Consider the following 21,608-nt stretch of genomic DNA (forward strand, 5'->3'; position numbering starts at 1 on the left):
TTTTTTATTCAACCGGTAAGGAATTGAAAAATGAAAAAAATAGTAACGTTTAATTTAACATTCAGTCATTATTTTGGTAATAATCGATACTGTATAACTGTAGCATCAGAATTTGTTTTTCCATAAAAAATTAGAAATGATTTTTTTCTTTGAAGTATCTTGATCTCATGGGTTTTTTTGTGAAACATTATTTTAAAAAATTTGTAAATGTTGCATTTAAAAAATATGCGTATCAGTCAGTTAGTTTTCGCACGGTTTATCAGTTGTACAGTAATCCTTTTTCCCAGACGTCTCATTAGAAAAAATTGTTCTTCATCCCCTGTGATGAGCATATATATATAAAAGGAACCACTCAATGGATAACAGCAGAATTGGTCAACAAAAAAAGACGCATGTATGTTTACCCAACAAAAATGTACAAATAGTACGAGAGTGACAAGTAGGACCGTGATGAACGTTCCTGTTGCAATGGGGTGACATCCTGCAATTTTTTGGTCAGTGAAAATCTATCAACAATATCTTGAAACATGCTTGGAACATCAGCCCGTTTTCACATTTCCGAATCAATGATCGTCCTGAAACATATGTTAATTTCCGCCAAATTCACTTTGAAAAAATGTAAAAAGCTGACGTCAGTTTGGTTTTCCTGTCTTCGTGAAAACTTTGCATGTACAAGTTGACTTGAGACCTGAGAAAGGCACGCAGCGCAACCACCGGTCGGTTGAGAAGATTTTGAAATTCATCGTCATGCTTATTTATAACATGAACCAGGCGAGCAAATTCTTCACCGGATAATTTGACATATTTTTCCTTGAAAAGCACAACTTTGACAATTAAAACCAAGCAGAACAAAAAAGAAAAAAGGAACAATTTAATGAACCTTTCCCCTGGCTGACAGAACTCGACAAAGTCGCTCTTCGGCATAAGTGCAAGCTTGTGGTAAAAATTCCTCCACCGTATCATGTAGAGTATCAGCATCATACTGACTCAAACACACATCGTTCAACAAATTTGCACTGAAAATGAAATATATATATATATATATATATACATACATACATACATACATACATTTGAATTAAAAATATTTTCAAGAATACTGTAGCACCATACTATGCAATAATAAGATGTTGCAAATTTTACAGCTAAGCATAGTTTGGTTCAAAAATATTTTAACCAAAGTTTATTGCCACACTGACCATAAATCAAGTAGCACTCAAACCTTTGGATGTACAATTTGACAAAACAAATATAGGTAGTATAAAATGAAAAAAATATATATGCTAAACTTACGGTTGCACAGCTGCAGTTGTTGCACGGTTGAGTGAGCAATCATCAGCAGTAGATTTGTGGATTGCATAATCAATCAGTGCGCAAATTCGTTCAAGAACTATCTGAAGCAAAGAAAATTTGCTTACTTTAATAATTTGAATAAAATGGTAAAACAAACAGCCCATCATCAACCTTGAGCTTTTTACAAAATCGTAACACTGCGCTTGCAATCTTTGTGAACACATCCAACCAAACATCGAAAGTGAAATTTCGCATCTCTTCGGCCAAACTAAAAAATTTGCCAATTTCAGTGCATAAAATTATGGAACAAGCAAGCAACTGAAAATAATTAAAAACGAACAAAATAAAATACATACTTTTTCTCCGTGTCTGTTGGAGGTAATCTGTGAATAACATTTATTTCCTCCCGAGCAACCTGCACATAATACATGATAACAACTCCAAAAATCTGCATAAATGGAAATAAGCAAAGCAAAAAAGAATAGCTTACCTGCCTGACCAAATTTTTGATCAATGAAAATGTTTCCTCTTTAAAAGTGGCAAAAAATCGAAATTCCCTAAGCCGAATTAAGCCAGTGACAATGGAATTCAAACAATACTAAATTGAAATAACGCAAAAAGCATTTTAAACAAATAAAATAAATAAAAATAAGAAGCAGTTCAAATACCAAATCAAATTCTAAAACAGCATCGTCATTGTACATCGGTTCTTTGAATTCTGAACGCATAAAATTGAGAAATTCTTCAAGCAAAATGCGGCATACAAGCTCTTCAATTTCAGTCAATTCAGAATGCAAATGTCTAATGAAAAAACAACAAATAATCAAGTAAAAAAATTATCCACAAATTAATTATCTTTGGTTTACCTGAAACAAATGACACCTTTAAGTTCTTCGTTGAGAACAGCTCTTGTTGTGGCAATCAACTCCAACGCAGCCAAATAATCCGACGAAGCTAGCAAACTTTGTACAGTGGCCTGCGTTTGCGAGACCGCATTCACCAAATCCAACTGCAAATTTGTTCATTCATAATCAAAAAAATGTCAGCAAGAATTTTTTGATACCTTGGCAGCTAGCATAGCACAACGAGCCCGACGCTGTTTCAAATAAATCAACCGAAGCCACCGAGAACAAAGCATCTCGTCAATGCAATGCACCTGCTGCCTTAGAATGTTGGCCACAGTGATCGCATTTAGCAGCAATTTTCTCAACTGATCATGGGATGTCATCAGTTGAAAAAAGGACGACGATTTTTTGGACAAATGGTAAGCAATATCAATTTCCACACTGTCCAAATAATGACCAAGCTAAAATAACTGCAACTGAAATTTTTCATCAAAATCATACATACACACACACATGCACATGCTGCTTAACGCTAGAAGTAAATTATCGTTAGATTCAAAAAATATAAAAATAATAATTTCAAGAATAATGCACAACTTTCAACATCTCACTGGACAAAAGACAAAGCGCAGTATACTGTACCTTTTCTTGAAACAGCTTGTATGAACGCAAGGACTGTTCAGTCAATAATGAAGCTGTCCATTCTTTTGGAAATCCAACTAAATTCGCCGACGCTTTACCATCTTGCGAAGACTGTTCAGCAAGCTGAATTAGAGCGTTGAAGCAAGTAACATTTTTCAAACAAAATGATGAAGAACAAAATAGCTAAAATTTTTCAAATTATTAAAAAAACAGTAAACTGCTCGTTGAAAAAAACATAAATTACAATCATACCTCTGGAATATTCAGAGTAGAAGTGGCAATTTCAGATTCTCCACTAACAGACTGTGACTTTTTGAAACGTTTCAAAATCTTTCTTTCATCTTTCAAATGTCGCCTGTGCCTCTGAAATCATTTTTTTAAAAATTCAAAACAGAAACAACAAAAAAACATGCAAATCAAATTTGCTTTCAAATATTCAAAAATACTAAAAGTACCGTACGTGGAATAACTTAAAAATAACTTGGAATACGTGAAGTTTGTAAAATGAAATCTTTCAAAAGATAAATGTAAATCATTATTGCATTTGATTCGAAATTATATATTTTCTCAACAAATATGAAACTCAACTGAAAACAGGTGCTACAATTGGCCACAAAATCAGCACATTTGGCATGAAAGCTTCAATTATTCCATTACATAATGGAAGTAAGGAAACCAAACATGCGATGCTAATAAACACTAAAAAGTAAATAAAATAAACAACATATCTTTTGTAATCACAGATCTCTACTACCAACAGCAAATGACTACAATAAATCAATAATACTACAAATAGTAACCCACAGTGAAAATCTAATCAAACCAAAAAATAACAAAGCTGCTATGTTAATTACGTCGACAGCAATTTTTTTAATTAAAAAGAATAAAAAAAACAAAATATCATTTTATACCGGACAAATTTCGTTCATGTAACTTTCCACATTTTTCCAAGTTACTGCACGATGATTGTACAGAGGTGGTGGCTCAGCTGTCTCTACAAACGATTCACCCCAATGACGAGTAAAAAACTGACTAGTCAAGTGTCTTGGCTTTCTCGGATCATTCAATGCTGCAGATAAATTTTGCGCCAAACTGTAAACATTTTTCGGTTGTATGCTGTCCTGCACTAAACTTGGCTGATTGGATGTCGACACGTTTTCAGTAAATCGCATAGACTGCAAAAGTTTGGCTAAACAAATATAGCACTGCCAATTTATTCTATTGTTTAGCGGACACAAAAAATCTCACCCAATTCTTCCTTGCCATCGTCTGGCAAATGAACCTTTCTGATGTGCTCTTCATAATCTTTATCAGCTACTCCTTCAACAGGTAATGAACGACAAACATTATACGGTCCATATCTCAAAAGAACTCGCTGTTTTACAACGTTCAGTGCTGCGCTTTCTTGTAAAGTAAAAATAAAATTTCTACAAGTCAAACTTACTGGCAAATGTATGATCCACCTTCTTTCGTGCAATGCATTGTTCGAAGGTGATCGATAAACTCGGCAGCAGATTTGAATTCTGCTCTTCCACTTTGACGACACAGAAGACAAGAAGCATAAGGCAGAATTTTCGATGTTGAAACGTTGGACATTTTTCTTTGTATCAATTTCCATTTAAAATTTAAATCACTGAAAGTGCATATTCTTTTTCATTTCACTTTTCACCGCTTTTTTCGTCATTTTGCCGAAGCACTTTACAGATTTCACTGTTTTACAATAGCGACAGCAATTTAATTTAGAGTCTCTAAAACTTTAAAAACAAATAATAAATATATTAAAAAAATAAAGTTGAGCACGTTTCAACAATCAATACACATACTGATTACTAGTTCGAAAGGGCATTCCCACTCAACAGCTCATGTATACCGTAAGAAATGACTGTCAAGAACAATGAAATGAACATTTCAAAATGTACAAACAAAATCAAATAAACAAGTCGACGAACTTATTTTATGAACAAAAATTGCTTTTTTACTTTCAATCATAAGAACAGTGCTTTTTAAATACTATTCCTGAAAACGCATTCTATGAATTTTCAAGTAGCCCACAGGAGCAATGCAATTTGATTCGTTTATCACTCGTTCAACATGTTCGATAACAATCCGTCGTTTAAATAGAGGGCAGTGAACAACCATTGTTTCGTATTCTCCGCCCTCACCACAGACGTTGAATCCGTAATCATTTTTCAATTGAAGAAATTTCTCGAAACTCTCCCGAACAGTTTTTCCTAAATAGACATTTGGCAACAATCCCATAGAAGCAGTTTTCACAATCACAGCATCTAGCTGTTGTTCCATCATATCATTCAAAAGTGCAACTTGATCACGCTGCCACAAATAAGTCAACGATTCCAAATCTATGCGCTCACAGATGTAATCGATACGATTTTTCTGATAATTCGAAGCAATGGCACCGCTGGAAACAGCTTCAACATTGTACAACTTTTTCGCTTCCAAAAGCAGTTGTTTCATGTCTTCCACTTCGTCATTTGTTGTGTCAAAATACTCAATTTCACAATTGGACGACGAACCGTGTATCGTTCTTGAAATCAAAGGCAATTCCAGTACTTCAGCTATCGTCGAAATTCCTTCATGTCCAACCGTCTGAAACATGTAACTTTCTAAATCGTCGATTCCTGAAAAACAAAACACAACTGCGCAATTGAACATCTTTTTCAAAAAATAAAAAATCCTCATTACCATCCGGTGGCCGAAGATTGGCAACACAAGTTGCTTGATGACCATTTTCTACACATTTCATCAAATTGAAACAACTATCTTTACCGCCGCTGAGCAGAGCAACCACCTTCATCGAATAACGAATTACTGTAATTTGAAATGATGAATGCAAGTTTAATTTTTTAAATATTGGTCCGCAAAAAGCAGGATTATACTTCAGTTTGTATTATTATTGTAAAACATTTTTTATTATAAATTTATTATTTTATTTTTGGCAACAATTTGAAACACAGAAAAAGAAAAAAATTATTTTTACTGCATAACTGATGAATAATAAATTAAAACTAGAATAAATTATTTAAACAATGTAATTTAATAAAATAGTTTGTGACCAGATGTAAAATCCTATTCCTTGAAATACGTAACCGCCTGGTATTTGACCACGAAAAAGCCGTTCGACATCCGTACTATTTTGCAGTTGAACAACAACACTGTATGCTGCGCTGTAAAAGTCGAAAATTGCTAACGACGAGCCACACTGCCTTGGGCCCGGTACAGCATAGCCGATGATTCCACGATTTTGGTACCCTTGACGCAGGCGTTGTTGATAAACTTCTTCGTTTATCGTATAAAAGTCCATCATTTGAGTAGGACTGTAGATGTGATGAATCGGTCTCAAAGTTGGACAGGATGTTATGTAACGTCGAATGACGGCTCCAATCGGTCCGAGGTTACCCATTGCTGGAATAGATCTGTATTGTTGAATTACTAGCGGATCTGTGACGAGCAAGTTCGATCTTATGGCATTGTTGAAAAATCGATACAGTAAAACCATATCACTTATGGCTAAATTGAACGATATAACGTGGTACGCTTGAAATGAATTAAAACTCACGTGGCTGCATACCGCCACCAAAAGGTGAATAAATTGAACCAATTTCCACTGGGCCTAAGAAAATAAAATTTAATTTAACATCTTCAGAAATTTAAAATTTAATTCAACATTTCAAATTTGACATCTTCAAAATTGTAATGATTTACTTTAATTTATGCATATTAATAATTGAATTGGAAGATTTTCTAACATAAATGACAACTATATAGAATAGAGAAAATCGTACAACATAAATTTTGACTGCAGAATTTTTCATTAGACGCACAGTATGAACAAGGGCGATTTCTTGGACCAACTACAAATGGGACTTCATCGGTAAGCGCTCTAAAAAGTTACACAAATTGTGTAAATTTAACAGAAACTTTTAATAAACGCTAATCTTAATTGCATATAATTTTCTAAATGCTCACTTGTACGTGTAAGAGCAAACAGCCAAATAACCAGCACTGCCTGAATTTGCTCCGGCGCAAGGTCCAGTAACTGCTTGACATCTTGCCATTGCACAACCCAAAGCGTTAGCCTGATACCATGCAAACTGAACAAATAAATAATGTCTCATTATTGAAAGTGAAACAATAAAACAGCTTGTCACCAAACTGAACTTGTTTGAAATTGTCGCAAGTTTCACCAGAAGCGCAAGTGTTCAAAGCATAGTCGTAGTTGAGTGAGCCGTCATCGTAAAAGCCACCGACAATATCAGCCGCTGAAGGCAGTGGTCCCGGAATTGCAGAATAATAATAAGCGATACCATACATACTGTACAGTTGTCCCGTATTGCACGAACATTTTATTGCTTCTCGTTCAGAATTTTTTACCATTGAATAATCGTATTGCAGCTGAATTTAAAGCTTATTTAAATGTTCAAAAAATTTATATAAACACTATTCTCACCGTGCACTGCATATTTCCACCTTCTAACTGTGCCCGTAAAATGTTGTGCTGAGCGATCAAGGATCCCGTTTCATTTATACGTACAAGCATACCTTGGTATGTACAGTTGAATTGCATAGCAACAAAAATGTTTTTGTACATGTTTTGAGATTAAAAAAAATTACCTTGTGCTGAGCAGTATGCAAAAAAACAGAAACTAATGAGTGAAGTAAATGTTCTTGCCATTACTGAAACAGAAATGCTGGCGCAGTGTTTGAAATTACTGTTTCAAAACTGTGTTCATGCAGTTATCAGTGGTATGATAATTGACCGCTACCAAGTGACAGGTGAACAAACATCACCTTTTGCGCTTTGTACAAGCCGCTGATAACTTTCAGAGCTGTTTCAAATTGAATTTGCAGATGCAGCTAGTGAATAGTCATCTTCAAGCACACACTGAGACCAATTTCTTCCAATCTTGTTTAATATAAATATAGAATTGAAGCATTTCAGCTTGACTAATTAAAAATAAACTGTTCTGTTTACAAAATGAAGCAAAAATTGCAAATCATTTCAACTGTGCAATGAAATCGACATTTTAAATTTCAATTAAATCGAACAACCAAAAGTAAAGTTAAAAAACAGTTCAAAAATTTTTACATAACTTCACACTGAAACACACGCAATTGAAGTGTAACATCTTATTAAATTTATTAATAAAATGTCCAAATCAGTGCTCTGACTTATGAAAACGAGAAATTTTTTCATGGTGAAGCGTCGGGTTCCCATACGTAAAATTCGACACCTTGATACAAGAAACTACCTGGAATTTGGCCACGAAGAAGCTGTAAAACATCGGTTCCATTCTGCAGTTGTACTGTCGTACCAAGTGCCTGACTGAAGAAAGTATAAATCGCTACGCTCACTTGACATGCTTCTGGTCCTGCCAAAGCATAGCCTATTATTCCTTTGTTTTCAAAGCCATCCCGCAAACGCTCTTTGTAAACTTCTGTGTTGGTTAGGTAAACGTCCATTTGCAATTTGTTGGAAAACAAGTGATGAACAGGTTTCAGATATGGACATGAGTTGGTTTTCTCTTTAGCCAAAGAACCTATTGCTCCCAAATCAGCTACTTCAGGTAATCGCCTCAGCCTTTGCATCTCATTAACGTCGGTGACGAGCAAGTTCGTTCTTTTATTATTATCAAAAAATCTAACCAATTTTACCATATCATCTTTCGCTGAAAAGAAAAGGCAAAAACAAAATACTTATTAATAATTTTCTTTTCTCTTCTTTTCTCTTCTCTTCTCTTCTGCATAACAAGAATTTAAAATTTACTCTTCTATGTAAACTTACATGGTTGTTTGCCACAACTCTGCTCATTAAATACACCAATTTCTCTCGTGCCTACAACAACCTTTGTACAAATAAAAAGTCATAAATAGGATGCGCAAGAGACAGACAGCACACGTTCTGGCTGCATATAACTTCAGTCGATGCACAATAGGTACACGGTTGGTTATTCATTCCAACAACGTACGGCACTTGATTTAGCAAAGCTCTGAAAATTTCATTTAAAAAATTTTAATACTACAACTCCAGAATTTCAATTTTCACACTTACTTGTGCGAATAGGCGCACACGCCCAAGTATCCTGGGGCGCCTGCATTTATTCCAGCGCAAGGCCCGTTCACTGCCTGACATTTTGCCAACGAACAGCCAATTTTGCTCGCTTGATACCAAGAAAACTTAACAAATTGATCATTTGTGAAAAAACGTTCAAAAAAAAGTTCACTTATGAATATTCTACCTGCTTGAAATTATCGCATGTGGCTCCTGGTTCACAGGTATTAGACGCATAATTGTAATTCATCGCACCTTCTTCGAAGAAACTGTTTGCAATATCCTCTGCTGTCGGTGCTTTACCAGGACTAGGCGTATAGGAGTAGGCAACACCGTAAGGCCCGGTCGGTGGGTTCTCATTGCAAGAACATTTCAACGCTTCCTTGGCTGACCATTTTGCCATGTCATCGTCATATTCCAACTGAATATAAGAATTTTCATTAAATCTTGTAAAAACTATTATTATTCATATGCAGCACTTACGGTACATTCCATATTGCCACCCAACAGAGATGCACGCAAACTGTTATGAGTGTTGATGAACAATGCTTCATCATTTAAATTAACCAAAGTATCTTAAAAAGTGGACAAGTGAAAAAGAAATACTTTTATTCTACTGTTATAAGTGATTTTTACTCTGAGATGCGCAAACGTAAAATAGTGAAATTTTCACAAAAATTGATATCAATCCTTGAGACATTTCGGTCGCTTTGCAGAATTAGAATAAATAATTCGCTATGCAACTGACCATTTATATGGGCATGTTCAAACGATTGTTATCCAATACTGTTGACTGTTTTTATTGACACTGAAACTTTATAATACCACAGTGTTGACTGTATCATCGAAGTTTTGCTCTCACTGCGCCTGCGTTTGGTAAATTTCTGACGGTAGTGGACTGGAACTAATTGCTGAACAAAGAACTTTCTCTTGGAAAAGTTGATGCAGCTGCATCCACTTTATTCTACTTCCATGCTAAACTGGTAAATTATTCACAAAGGTTACTAATTAAAATCAAACTTTCCAAATTTGCCAAAATTAATGTTTCTGCAAAAGTGCAGGGCAAGCAAATTGAACTTTTCTTAATATACATACAATGACACTGCTCATAGGCAATGCAAAGTCATTACAAGAGGAAATTTGTTTAAACAAAAAAAATTCCTTAAAACATATTTATTTTTATAACAGGGATAGTATTCATTTTACAACATGAGATTTTCTTTTCAATTTTATTGTCATCATTATTTAATTATTGCTATCGGTTAATATTTACACAAATACATTTGTACTAACTTTTTCATTCAGTTCAGCATGAATAAGCAAAATATAAATAAAAGAGTTTTTTTAGAATATTAAAAGTAAATTTTATATTTATAAAAATCTGCTAACAGTAAATGGGAAATGGTAATTTCTGCTTTCAGTGAAAAACACCTCTCAGCAGTGCAATAATTACAAACTGAATAATGATAGGCAGGTAGAAATATGCTTTGTACTACAGATAATTTACAGTTGCAATTGGTTGTTGAAATTGCCGTTGCACATTACATTTCAGTTTTGAAAAAATGAAGCAAAATCTTACTCAGACTGTTTATTGAATGCAATTCATTTCAAACGTGCAAATCTATTATACTGTTGACTTTATCCGTGTCAACTTTAACAACAATCTGCCCCGGTCGCAGCGCTTTGTTTCCAAATGTAAAATGGTATACCTTGAAAGGTATAACTTCCTGGAATTGTATTTTTGAATAGCCCTATCACATCGCTGCTATTCTGAAGCTGAACAGTGCATAAAAATGCGGCACTGTAAAATTCATAAATCGGTATCGTTGCACCGCACAAATATGGGCCTGGCACTGCGTAGCCAATCACACCCTTGTCCCAATAGCCTTCACTAAGACGTTGGTTGTAAACTAGTTCATTAATTAGATAAATATCCATAAGATAAGCAGGGTTGTATATATGATGGATGCGTTGCAGGTATGGACATGTAGAACCATCATTTCTAATGGCTACAGCACCAATTACTCCAAGATTTCCTACTGAAGGATCGCTGTTCAACGCATTAAGCACTGACTGGTTCACAGCCAAATAATTGGATCGAATAGCATTGTTAAAATATCGATGCAAAAGTGCCATGTCAGCTTGTACTAAATGAATAAAGAAATTTCTATTTGTTTTTAAAATCATATAAATATTGTGAAAATCAATTTATTTATCACAAAAAGAATTTGTAAAATCAAAAAACAAAATTTACCTGGTTGAGCTCCACAACCGGGTGCACCAATTACAGTACCTATTTCCACTGGACCTAAAAATAAGTTTTGAAAATAACAAACTGTCTTTACATTCCAGGTAAAATTTCGTACAGCATAAATTTTGACTGCACACAATATCGTGTGCGGCACAAAAAGTGCACGGCTGACCGTTCAATCCCATAACATAAGGAACTTGGGTTAGAAGTGCTCTAAACGGAAAGGCGCAAACATGTCCATTTTTACTGATAACTTTCTGACTGTGTGGTAAACTTACTTATACGTGTAGGCACAGACCGCCAAATAACCCGAAGCACCCGTATTCATTCCTGCACACAAGCCATTCACTGTTGGACAATTTGCTATGGCGCAACCGAGTTTATCCGCTTGGTACCATGTAAACTGAAATAAGTTTTAAAAATGTAAACTAAAAAATGCATATTTTCTTTCTACCATTACCTGTTTGTAATTGTCGCAAGTAGTTCCTGCAGCGCATGTGTTCGTATTGTAGTCATAATTCAGCGCTCCCTCATCAAATAAAGTGTTCGCTACACTCTCCGCATTTGGAAGTGGGCCTGGGGTTGGAAAATAGGAATAAGCTATGCCATACTGCCCAGTTGGTGGTCCTTGATTGCAAACGCAAGTAACAGCCAATTTCTCTGCTTCAGAGGCCATTGCATTATCATACTCAAGCTAAGTATAAGTATCAAACCAAGTTATACTGGGCAATAAGATAATTTTAAAACCAGCAATAACTTACGGTGCATTCCATATTGCCACTGTTCATATTTCCACGTACCAAATTGTGCTGAGAAACAAATGCTCCTGTTGCGTTGATTTTTATAAGTGAACCTTCAAACAATATTATAATACTATTGAAACTTATGACTTTTCAGAAAATGAAAACAACAATTACCCTGCGACCAGCATAATTTGAAAAGTGATAAACAGATAAATAAAGGCAGCATGTTGAATGGCATTTTTACTTGATCAGAGCACAGCAACCCGTCTCATGTACAAAGATAAAACTGCTTAGCAGATTTCCTTTATATGTATATACATGTGTATCGTCATGTCTGACAATTTGTTACATAAAGGAAGTCAGCCTTCATAATTATTTATCTAGTGTTCGTGTGAAAAATTGATTCTATTGCTTTTCAGGCATATTGTGTTTGCAATTGTCTATCTTAAATTTTCTTAATTCCTTTAAACATATATATATATTATGGTTACAAATTGACACAGGAAATTTGTGTTCTATCTTTAAATTTTCAACAGAACCCAAAAACAAAATTTTGTTAATTAAAAGCAAACGATAAAATGTAACAACCGAATAAGGTAGCATAATCTAAGTTGATATGAAATTGCAATTTTATAAAAATATGCAGTGTAAATTAATCACAGTTTATTGTAAGCAACTGCCCAATTAAAAGAATAAAAAATTCTGTAAATTTTGAAAAGCATTATAATTCAGATGAGAATTTGATATAAATTATTTTGATTGTCAATATGTAAAACAGCTCCATTTAAAGTAATCAATCTGAATGTGAATAAAAAAATTTTTCATTCCTTTTCCAGTGGAATAATACAAACAACGTGAACATAAATGAGTTGCATTATAGTTAAGAAATAGTTTAGAAAAATTTTTTAAATCTGCTCATTGCAAGCTTTTCTCTAAAGATATAATTGCATGGCATTTAAAATGTGAATATACTTTCAATGCCTGTTTAGTATCATAGTTACTGATGTCAGAAATTGCATTGTAAAATATGATTATTTGAAGTACTTATTTAAATGAACGTGGTTGCACAATCACACAAAAAAATTGCCTCCTAAAATACTAAAATGTTCATCAACAGTTATTAAAGTGATATCATCAAAACCATTCAACATACCAACAAATGGAACAAATAATTTAAACTTCGCAAAAAATTTTCTTTCGTGATTTTTTCAAACATTAAAACAATTATATATTCATTTTAAAATGAACTGTTGTTAGAAAGAAATACAATATTAGCAATATACATTAATTACACATGAATTTATAAGTACCAATTAATAATATGCATCGACTTATTAAACTGTCTATAAATTGGATATAAATTTATTAATTTGTGCTGCCAAATTCAAGCATCTTCTAAGCAATAATTCAAGCTAAACGATTCTTTAGAGATATTTCAAACTGAAAAGATACAACAAATCATAACAGAAAATAATAATCAAATAAATTGCAATTTCATCTGTATATCATTTTCACGCCATAACACAGGCCAATTCAAAATGGATTCAGATAAGAATAGAAAAGTAAAAATTTAAAAATTTCTATCAAACAATAGCTTTGTTCAAATTTGTTGAACAACTTTGTCATATTTCAATGCAGACGTGTGATCTGCACGTGGATTAAATGAAGAAAATAAACAGCTGTTGCGATAATATTGTAAGATTAAAATAGAAGAAAGTCAAACATGGTAAAAGGGAAATAAATTCTTCTGAAGATTATAAATTGGCCATTCAGCCAGACTTTGCTTCTTCCTCCTGTACATTGGTAGCATCCTCTTCAGCTGGATTTTCATTCTCTTCTTTCAGCTGTTCTTCGTTCTCCTTAGCCTGATCCTTTTCCTTCTGTAAACATTCATCAAGCTTCTGCTTCACGGAAGACATCGACTTTCTCACTTCAACCCTTTTGAAACAAAGAATTTGCAACAAACACAATGTAAAAATAATCAAAATTTGAAATGCTTACAAAAATGCATCTAGAAGGCCCTGGGGTGTTAAATTGTCCAAGATGTGAAACTTAAATTCAAACAACACTTCCTCAGATGTACTTGGCAAAGTGAGAACGGATGGTACCAATTTATAAACTATTGGGGCTTGGATAATATCCGAAGGCAGTTTCACTATTGAAAAGCGAACATGAAATAGAGTCAGTTGTCATGAAGCAAATTTCAATACCTTGAACACAAAATGTGAACTCTTCCAAAGTTGCGCAAAATGAAAAACTGTAGAACATTTCCTCATCGGCAGTTACGTTCAAACTGAAATAAATTAAAATTACAAGGAAAAAAAGAAAAAAAAATCGTTCATACAATCTGTTGCTCTCTTTCAGCATGCGAATAAATTCTTCACGATATTCCCACTGATTTTCAGCTCTCACCAACTATAAAATATGCGTTGAAAAACCAACAAAATAAACAACAAATATACGAATGAATGCATGGCTGATTGCAATTCTTACGAAATTCTTCAAGTCATCTTTAACTACCGACACATACTCTCCAATGAAGCAATTCATTGGAGGCAATTTGTAAGATGAAACATTTGCATATCTAAATTGAAAAGATTTCAGAAATGAAATTTCAAACAGAAAAAAGAAACAGATCAAACAAATGCCTACTTTCTTATGGCATCAGGACAGAGCAGTTGATATGAATATATTTCTGAACAGTATTCGATGAAGCTGAGAAACAAATAAGCGCACGTCGGCTGACCATCCTTAAATAGAAACTTTCAACCATCGTATGCATATTATTACAGTGTGAAAGCGTTTTCAGCATCTGTTTGTTTACATTTGTTAAAATTTCTGGCAAGCAAAACAACTGTTCCAAGTCAATTCGAATGATGCAAGTCAAATAGCCCCCTCTTCCCAAAAATGCCAAAATATCTTCATATTTGCTCAGCTCCAACGAGTTCAAATGCAGACGAATTATACTGTTCGAATAACAATTGTAAAGATGAAAATCTTGATACTTCATGAACAATTCGAGAAACAAATCTAAGAGGCAGTTGGGATTCGAAATATCCCATTTCGTGTATGCCTAAAATGATGATGAAAAAAAGATAAGAAAATTCTTTTCATACAAAAGCATACTTCTATCATTTCAACATCTGGAATGAAGTTTTCCTCATTAAAGTAAAATTCAGGCGGCAGCAGCTGGTGTGACCATTGGAATACCACGTAACCTGAAAATCACAAATGTAGCAAATTTCGAATATTATATGAAAAGCTACATCACAACATTTGTATTTGAAAATGACAACAATCATGTAAATAGGTGTAAACAGCATTTACAATCAAATTCCATTGACATGCACCATCAAATTCGTGATAAAAATTAATTCACATCAGTCTACAATTTCAGTTTTACAATAATAATACTTCAAAAAAACGCGCAATGTGTTATATAAAATCAGATAATTCACAATGTCTTAATTGTTCATGTTCATTTATGGAAGTTAAACTCTTGCATCCTAGACAAATATAATTTTCCATATAACAAAATTAAAAAAAAACATTTAAACTAGTAATTATAAGAAGAAATAAGTTATACGATAAAAGAAAACAGGATGCTTAACAGAAATGCAATAAAACATTGCAACAATTATTCAATCTTGTTGTAAAAGCATTGAAACTTTCAAACATATCGAAATTTGAACTCGCATATGTAAATTACAAATTGGTAGCAACAATTTTCTATACACGCTAAAATCCTTACGAAAAAGCATTAACAATAAACAATAAACGGATAAATTATGAAACAATCTACACAACAGCAAAATACGTTTTCACTTAAAAATTCAATCTTACACGAAAATTCAAAGTCTCCAAAATTGATGAATATTCGAAAACGATCACCTAACGGCACATTTTTCAATTGCTGTGAAACGAACGAACTCGCCCTGAAAGTAGCAATAATAATTATTCATTCAAATAAAATAACTGCCCAAACCACATACCCAGATTGAATTTTACAAATATTGGCTTTAAAACAGCCAAAAAACGGAAAGTCCAAGAAATGCTTCACCGGCGTCTTCAACCAATCGACCAAACATCGAACCGACGAATCGTTATAGCTTTTATAACAAAAGGTTTCTTGACTTGTATTTTTATCTGATGATGATTCCAAATTACGCGTCATGATAATATGGCCAGCTGAAAATTACAGAAGATTTATGGCAGACATTCATTAGAAGTTAATTTTAAAAACACTAAAAAGAGATTCCTCTTCTTGCCTGTTTCGATGCTTAATGAATTCAATATGTACGCATCAGTTTAATGTTTAATGCATAAATTTATTATTCAGTGATGCAAACATAACCAAACGCACGATAAGTTAAATCTGTCTGTACATACAAAGTAAAAATTACGAATTACTGTATATAAGCACCTGAGTATTTTTTACTATATATTTTAGAAATTATTTTATTAAAAATTAAATGTTGAATAGCAGTAAGTTTTGATAATAAATTATATTGTAAACTATATTATATATTTTTATACTGGTTTTCCTAAAAATATTGAGTTTTTTCAAGTTACTAACGAAATCACTATTTGTAGTGTAAAATAGAAGTATGTCATTTATATTGTAAAAAGTCCGTAACATTGTTGTGCATGCAATTCATGCAGCGATTGCATTCAATTAGCATTTATCTACACATTACGTGAAGTCATATCAAAAGCATATACATATGTATGCGAGATTTATTTTTCTTCGTCGCAGCTGTCACTTGTGCTAGCTATTACGCCGCGACATATGACGTTGTGTTACTAAGATTTTAGCTTTTCTCGATGTTAAATGAATCAAACGAGACTAAATTTGAAGTTGTATTACACTTTTATATGTAAATTATTATTCAGGTAAGAACTTCATTAAGTAAAATGATTAATATTTAGAAGGAATTTCAGTTTTATATCTAAAATGGTAATTACCGAATAATTTATATTTTATAAATTAAAGTTTTTATTTATTATATGTTCTCAGTAATTTGAAGATGTAAAAGTTATCATGGGATACACTTACAATGTGTCCATAAAAATATTTTTGTCAAATACTTTGTTGGAATATGAATTACTTTTCATGAAATTCGTTTCAACTAAAGTTTCTGCTTAACAAATTCATTAGTGCAAGAACTATTATATAATAAACTGAATTAAATGTTTGACAATATAAAAATTGCACTTTGTTTTATCTTTTATCAGTATGTATCAGTTTGAACAACTGAATAAATGAGCATTAATAACGATCATGTTAAGCGATGCTGTACGGATCATTTTTACAGAGAAAGTTACTGTAACGATGATCAGGAATGAAATTGTTTCTTTCTATGATATTACTGTAATTTATCTTTTTTTAAATAGATTTATAGTAGTTTTCCGCGACGTGACTTTAAAGAAAGACAAATGGCATGGCATGCTTTTTCTTGGAATACAAATTTAAGATTTTTCAGGTAAAATAGATGGATTTGAAAGAAACACATTCGAAAACTTTTCACTGGATAATTGATTATTTCTCAAATCGGCAGGTGACAGATTTTCATATTCTTCGTCCTGTGATGCCAAGCTTACAATGTGGTCCACAGTAATGACTACTGTTGTATCACTGTGCTGTATCATTTCATCAAACTTTAATTTATTTAGATGCGGCATCGTTGCATTGTACATGGCATCGAAAACTTTGAAATTGACAGGCGCCAATTCAGTAGACCAGCTGATGATCAAAGCAACTTCAATGGGTATATCGAAGAATGGCGAAATGTTCTCAGGTATATACATTTTGACTGAGACTTGTGTAGTGTGATGTAATTTTGAAAATTGCCCTACTTTTATAATGTTAACTTTAGCACGCTGGTTAGCGCAGTTAGCCGAAAAAGCCTTCAATTGTTCCGCTCAAGTTCACGACATGTCGAAGCTCAGTTTTCAGCAGTTGAAGAAATGGATTAAAGGCAGTTATGGCTTACTTGTGCCGTACGACAGCGATAAAAATTCATCACCTTGCATGAATGAGGGTCGCAATGCTCACTGGTGTTTTCTGCTCGGTTTTCTCGTCGTTAAATGTGATATTCCATCCGAAGATGGTAATCATGTTTTGGCACTCCAAGGAAAAAGCAAATATGTTGGTGTGTGGAATTTTGAAAAACTGAAAGCTAGTAACCTGAATCTTCGCCAAATTGACCAACGATATCGAGGATACTGTATTATTCCCGAAGGTGGAATGGAAGTTGGCCTTCGTGGAAAACTGATTGTTTTAACCAAAACTGAGACGTGAGTGAATCTGTGAAACATTTATAAAAGATATTTTCAAATTCAGTAAGTAATAATCTTTTGCAATGTATGAAATAAATTGTCTCATTTCTTCTTTCCACGTCGAAGTATCTCAATTTCATCTGCCTGAGCAGTCAGACGCAGGTTCATTTGTGCCATGTGCTCGCTCAAAGAGCTGAGTTGGCCTTCATATCCCAGTCTGGTTGTTTCCAATTCATCCTGAACAGAAAACAAAGAACAATATTCATATTTTTCTCATTATTCTGTTTACCATAAGATGTGCCATTTGACCCTTCATTGCCTTCACTGTATCGTCCAGAGCCAACTTTTGTGCACTAAGCGCGTGCAAAGTGCTTATCAAATTTCGGCACTATATAAGCAAAGAAAGAGAAAATAAATGATTTAATTGATAACATTTATAAGAGAAATATATATATATATATATATATATATATATATATATATATGCCTATTCACCTTCTACAAGCGATACTTACCTCTCGGTGAAAATAAGTTGCTTTGCTCTCCGCAGTGTGAGTACTGGCAAGCAAATTGTCAATTTGTGATTGATAGCTTTTTCGAATCAAATCATAATCATTGCATATTTCTGTTTTGTCAGCTGATGAATGTAACATTAACTTTGTTCGTAGTAATTCATTTTCCGATTTTAGACAAACGTTTTCATTTTGAATTTCCAACATATTTTCTCTTAACGCACTCATCTGAACAGAAAAAAAACATTAGAAAAATGCTTGTTTTTCTGTTGAATATAAACTGCGCAATAACCTCGCTGAATATCATCTGGTCACTTTCACTATCCAAAAATGGTGTATCACTACTTAACAAATCTAAAGCCATCTATAAATGATATACATTTATGCAATTATGATGCTGAAAAGTTTGCCATCTATCTACAGCTTTGTCTTATACTTTGTCAGTTACACGTGAATTGTTCAACTCGATGGCAGGAGTAAATTCTCTCTGCTCTATTCCGCTGTCCTGAACGGCTGCCTGCTTTTCGACCAGTAATGTTTTCAAGCTGTTCAGAACGGACAGCATCTAAAGAATTGATTAAAAAAAAGTTTTCTGTAACTCTGTTTCAATAATGCTATTCTTACACGCTGTGATGCGTCGTAAATCAAATCCAACGAACTGAGCACTTTCACGTTGGATCCTAAAGATGTTGAATTCAAATGTTGCAAATTTTTCTCATGCTCCACTTTCGTACTGTAAGACTGTTGTAATACTGAAGTAGAGAAGAAAGTAATTTGAAATAACAAAAATGAAAACAACAACCAACATTATTTACAATTTGCCGATTGAATTAGCCGTTGCAAAAGTGACACTGCTGTATGAAAACAACTGTTGGAAGCAAGTTCATCGTCAACAATTAACCTGAGCAGTTGCTGAGCGCTGTCGAAATATTGGTCCAGTCGTTCAGCGACGTTTTCATTAGCTAATCGAAGTTCATCATTACACCAATCGGCTGTGCATTCGTTTAAAATACTATATAAATAAAATATATTTACAATTAAGAGATAAAATTTCCACTGCTCATTTACCAACGAGCCATAATCCTTGTATGATTGAGAAAATCTGAATAATCACGCAGAATGCTGATTATTGGTTCGAAATGGATCCTCTGCTAAAATTGAACAATCAACAGAACTTTTTATTGAAGATTTTTTTTAAAAAAACACATACCAAACTATTAGTATTCAAAGGTGGTTCAACTGCTTTGAGTCTAGCAACTTCGAGTAATCGTTGACAGATTGGGCGCCCTTTCAAGCATACAGTAACCAACTATATAAATCAGAGCATATGTTGTTTCAAAAGTGTATGTTCGGTAATTTTCTAGATTACTTCCTGACTGAGATTACAATTTTTGGCAAGAAAACGACTTCGAGATTCGTAACATGTAAATAAATCCGAATGCGCACTAGCCAAGTCTTTTAGCGCGTTGAACATTTCAACAAGTGCTGTGGGAAAATTTTCTAAATAAAAATGGACAAGTACAGAAATTCAAATTTGAAATTATTACCAGAGTCTGCTTTGGAATTGCCATTTTTTTCACCGGTAGAACAATTAGAGGAACTATAAAAATGCAAACAATTTGTTAGAGCAAACTTTCTTTGTTCACTGTACAACATTTACATTGAAGCTAAATTTGAACCATCTTCTTTAAGCTCGGTAACAATAATGCTTTTTTGTTGTTCAACAGATTTTTGCGTCGCTGCCAGGCGCGTTTCGTGTACAATGGCCAATTCATTTTGATATAATTCAGCCTGACGTTGAATGGAATTCAATTTTTCTGACAAACCGTAAAGTTCGTGCTCATGAACATCTTCCAGTTCGTGAATCTGTAGAAAAACGTGACCAAGAAATCATTATTAAAATGGAAAATCAAAAATGAACACCAACAAGCTCTACCTTGCGATGCAACTGTTCATTTTCGACAAGCTTGCAGCGAAGTTCTTCTTCAAGAACTTGAGTTCGCTGTTCCAAATACCACGCGTCGCTGGTGACAGATTTGGCTTGGTTTGTCTTCTGACGAAAGCTGGCCCGAATCTTCAACAGTCCAGACGTGGGTACGGTATTGCCGAACTCATTTTGCAACCGTTCAATTCGTTTGATCAGATGCGAATTGTTCAACTTTAAACTACTCAATTCGGATTCCAGTTGAAAAATTTGAGCATCTTTTGCATGCAATTTTTGCTACAAAATTTCGTTACAGTGTTGAAATTTTTTCTGATAATCATGCATACCATCACTTCGGAAAATTTCACTTCCCCATCAACAACTGCTTGCTTTAATATTGGAACTTGAGCGCGCAGCTGAAATGAAATTATATTAACTTCAACTTAAAAACAACAACGCAAGCCGGCTAACTTTCATATATTCTTCGGCAACTCTTTTATAATTTCCTTGCAATGTTTCAGCAGCAACTTCAGTCGACATGATGAGAAAAATATCACAGTTGCTCAAATCATGTCTGAAAGCACTCGTGTTTGCCTCTTTTGTTTTTACATTGAAAATTATATTTATATTGTGAAAAGTTTTCTTCACTTTTAAATAAAATAAAATAAACTAGGCAATTTACCTTGAACATATATTGCAATATTTTGTTAAAAGTATGAACCTACCAAGTGAAGTTTTATTTATTCAAACAAGTTTTTATAGTTTATTGAACAATAAACCATAAAATTCTATTCACGACTACAATTAACCACACAACCAGACCATGAACAAAGAAGGACAAATGATATAAAAATTGCTCTTGTTTCTGCATACTGTAAATTTAAAATAAATGCAAGGTTAACTTTCAAAAATTACTAGTTTAATGCTTTTTGTTTTGGGGAATTGAAAAATATCAACTTTCATAGTATCCGTATTGTTACGTCAAAATATTTAATATGGCAGTAATGATAAATTAAAAATTTATTATCAAGCAACTTTTCACTTTTCAG

General features: G+C 33.5%; 5 protein-coding genes across 5 annotated transcripts; 1 reads left to right on the top strand and 4 right to left on the bottom strand.

Annotated features, from left to right (window-relative positions):
* Window positions 1–404: 404 nt before the first annotated feature.
* Tsp_03082a (conserved hypothetical protein) lies at window positions 405–7,175 on the bottom strand (the record flags this gene model as incomplete). The annotated part of the gene is made up of 18 exons (XM_003379373.1): window positions 6,894–7,175; window positions 6,504–6,652; window positions 5,889–6,361; window positions 5,484–5,609; window positions 4,792–5,419; window positions 4,225–4,413; window positions 4,029–4,180; window positions 3,737–3,969; window positions 3,033–3,143; window positions 2,781–2,963; window positions 2,357–2,599; window positions 2,160–2,302; window positions 1,962–2,094; window positions 1,646–1,741; window positions 1,465–1,611; window positions 1,294–1,394; window positions 881–1,016; window positions 405–481 (listed from the first exon to the last, which is right to left on the bottom strand). Coding segments are annotated over exons 1-18 (3,602 nt in total), but the record flags the coding sequence as incomplete, so codon positions are not given.
* An 816-nt stretch (window positions 7,176–7,991) lies between these two features.
* Window positions 7,992–12,082, bottom strand: Tsp_03083 (conserved hypothetical protein). The gene is made up of 13 exons (XM_003379374.1): window positions 12,019–12,082; window positions 11,863–11,954; window positions 11,562–11,795; window positions 11,380–11,504; window positions 11,196–11,347; window positions 11,105–11,158; window positions 10,560–10,997; window positions 9,334–9,425; window positions 9,038–9,271; window positions 8,851–8,975; window positions 8,691–8,788; window positions 8,584–8,634; window positions 7,992–8,467 (listed from the first exon to the last, which is right to left on the bottom strand). Exons 1-13 carry the CDS (start codon window positions 12,080–12,082, stop codon window positions 7,992–7,994), a joined length of 2,235 nt encoding a protein of 744 aa, XP_003379422.1.
* A 1,874-nt stretch (window positions 12,083–13,956) lies between these two features.
* Tsp_03084 (conserved hypothetical protein) lies at window positions 13,957–16,018 on the bottom strand. Its single transcript, XM_003379375.1, has 6 exons — window positions 15,837–16,018; window positions 15,688–15,779; window positions 14,971–15,062; window positions 14,591–14,917; window positions 14,189–14,259; window positions 13,957–14,137 (listed from the first exon to the last, which is right to left on the bottom strand). The coding sequence occupies exons 1-6, from the start codon at window positions 16,016–16,018 to the stop codon at window positions 13,957–13,959; spliced, it is 945 nt and encodes a 314-aa protein (XP_003379423.1).
* Window positions 16,019–17,336: 1,318 nt separating this feature from the next.
* Tsp_03085 (hypothetical protein) lies at window positions 17,337–18,145 on the top strand. Its single transcript, XM_003379376.1, has 3 exons — window positions 17,337–17,458; window positions 17,518–17,642; window positions 17,721–18,145. Exons 1-3 carry the CDS (start codon window positions 17,337–17,339, stop codon window positions 18,143–18,145), a joined length of 672 nt encoding a protein of 223 aa, XP_003379424.1.
* Window positions 18,146–18,225: 80 nt separating this feature from the next.
* Tsp_03086 (hypothetical protein) lies at window positions 18,226–21,250 on the bottom strand. The gene is made up of 16 exons (XM_003379377.1): window positions 21,242–21,250; window positions 21,031–21,201; window positions 20,907–20,975; window positions 20,572–20,856; window positions 20,296–20,501; window positions 20,183–20,235; window positions 20,005–20,135; window positions 19,846–19,944; window positions 19,704–19,786; window positions 19,537–19,647; window positions 19,260–19,368; window positions 19,072–19,200; window positions 18,928–18,999; window positions 18,639–18,863; window positions 18,413–18,511; window positions 18,226–18,360 (listed from the first exon to the last, which is right to left on the bottom strand). The coding sequence occupies exons 1-16, from the start codon at window positions 21,248–21,250 to the stop codon at window positions 18,226–18,228; spliced, it is 1,986 nt and encodes a 661-aa protein (XP_003379425.1).
* Between the last annotated feature and the right edge of the window lie 358 nt (window positions 21,251–21,608).

This window comes from Trichinella spiralis (assembly GCF_000181795.1).
Source record: "Trichinella spiralis strain ISS 195 chromosome Unknown Scfld2, whole genome shotgun sequence".
Taxonomy (NCBI): Eukaryota; Metazoa; Nematoda; class Enoplea; order Trichinellida; family Trichinellidae; genus Trichinella; species Trichinella spiralis.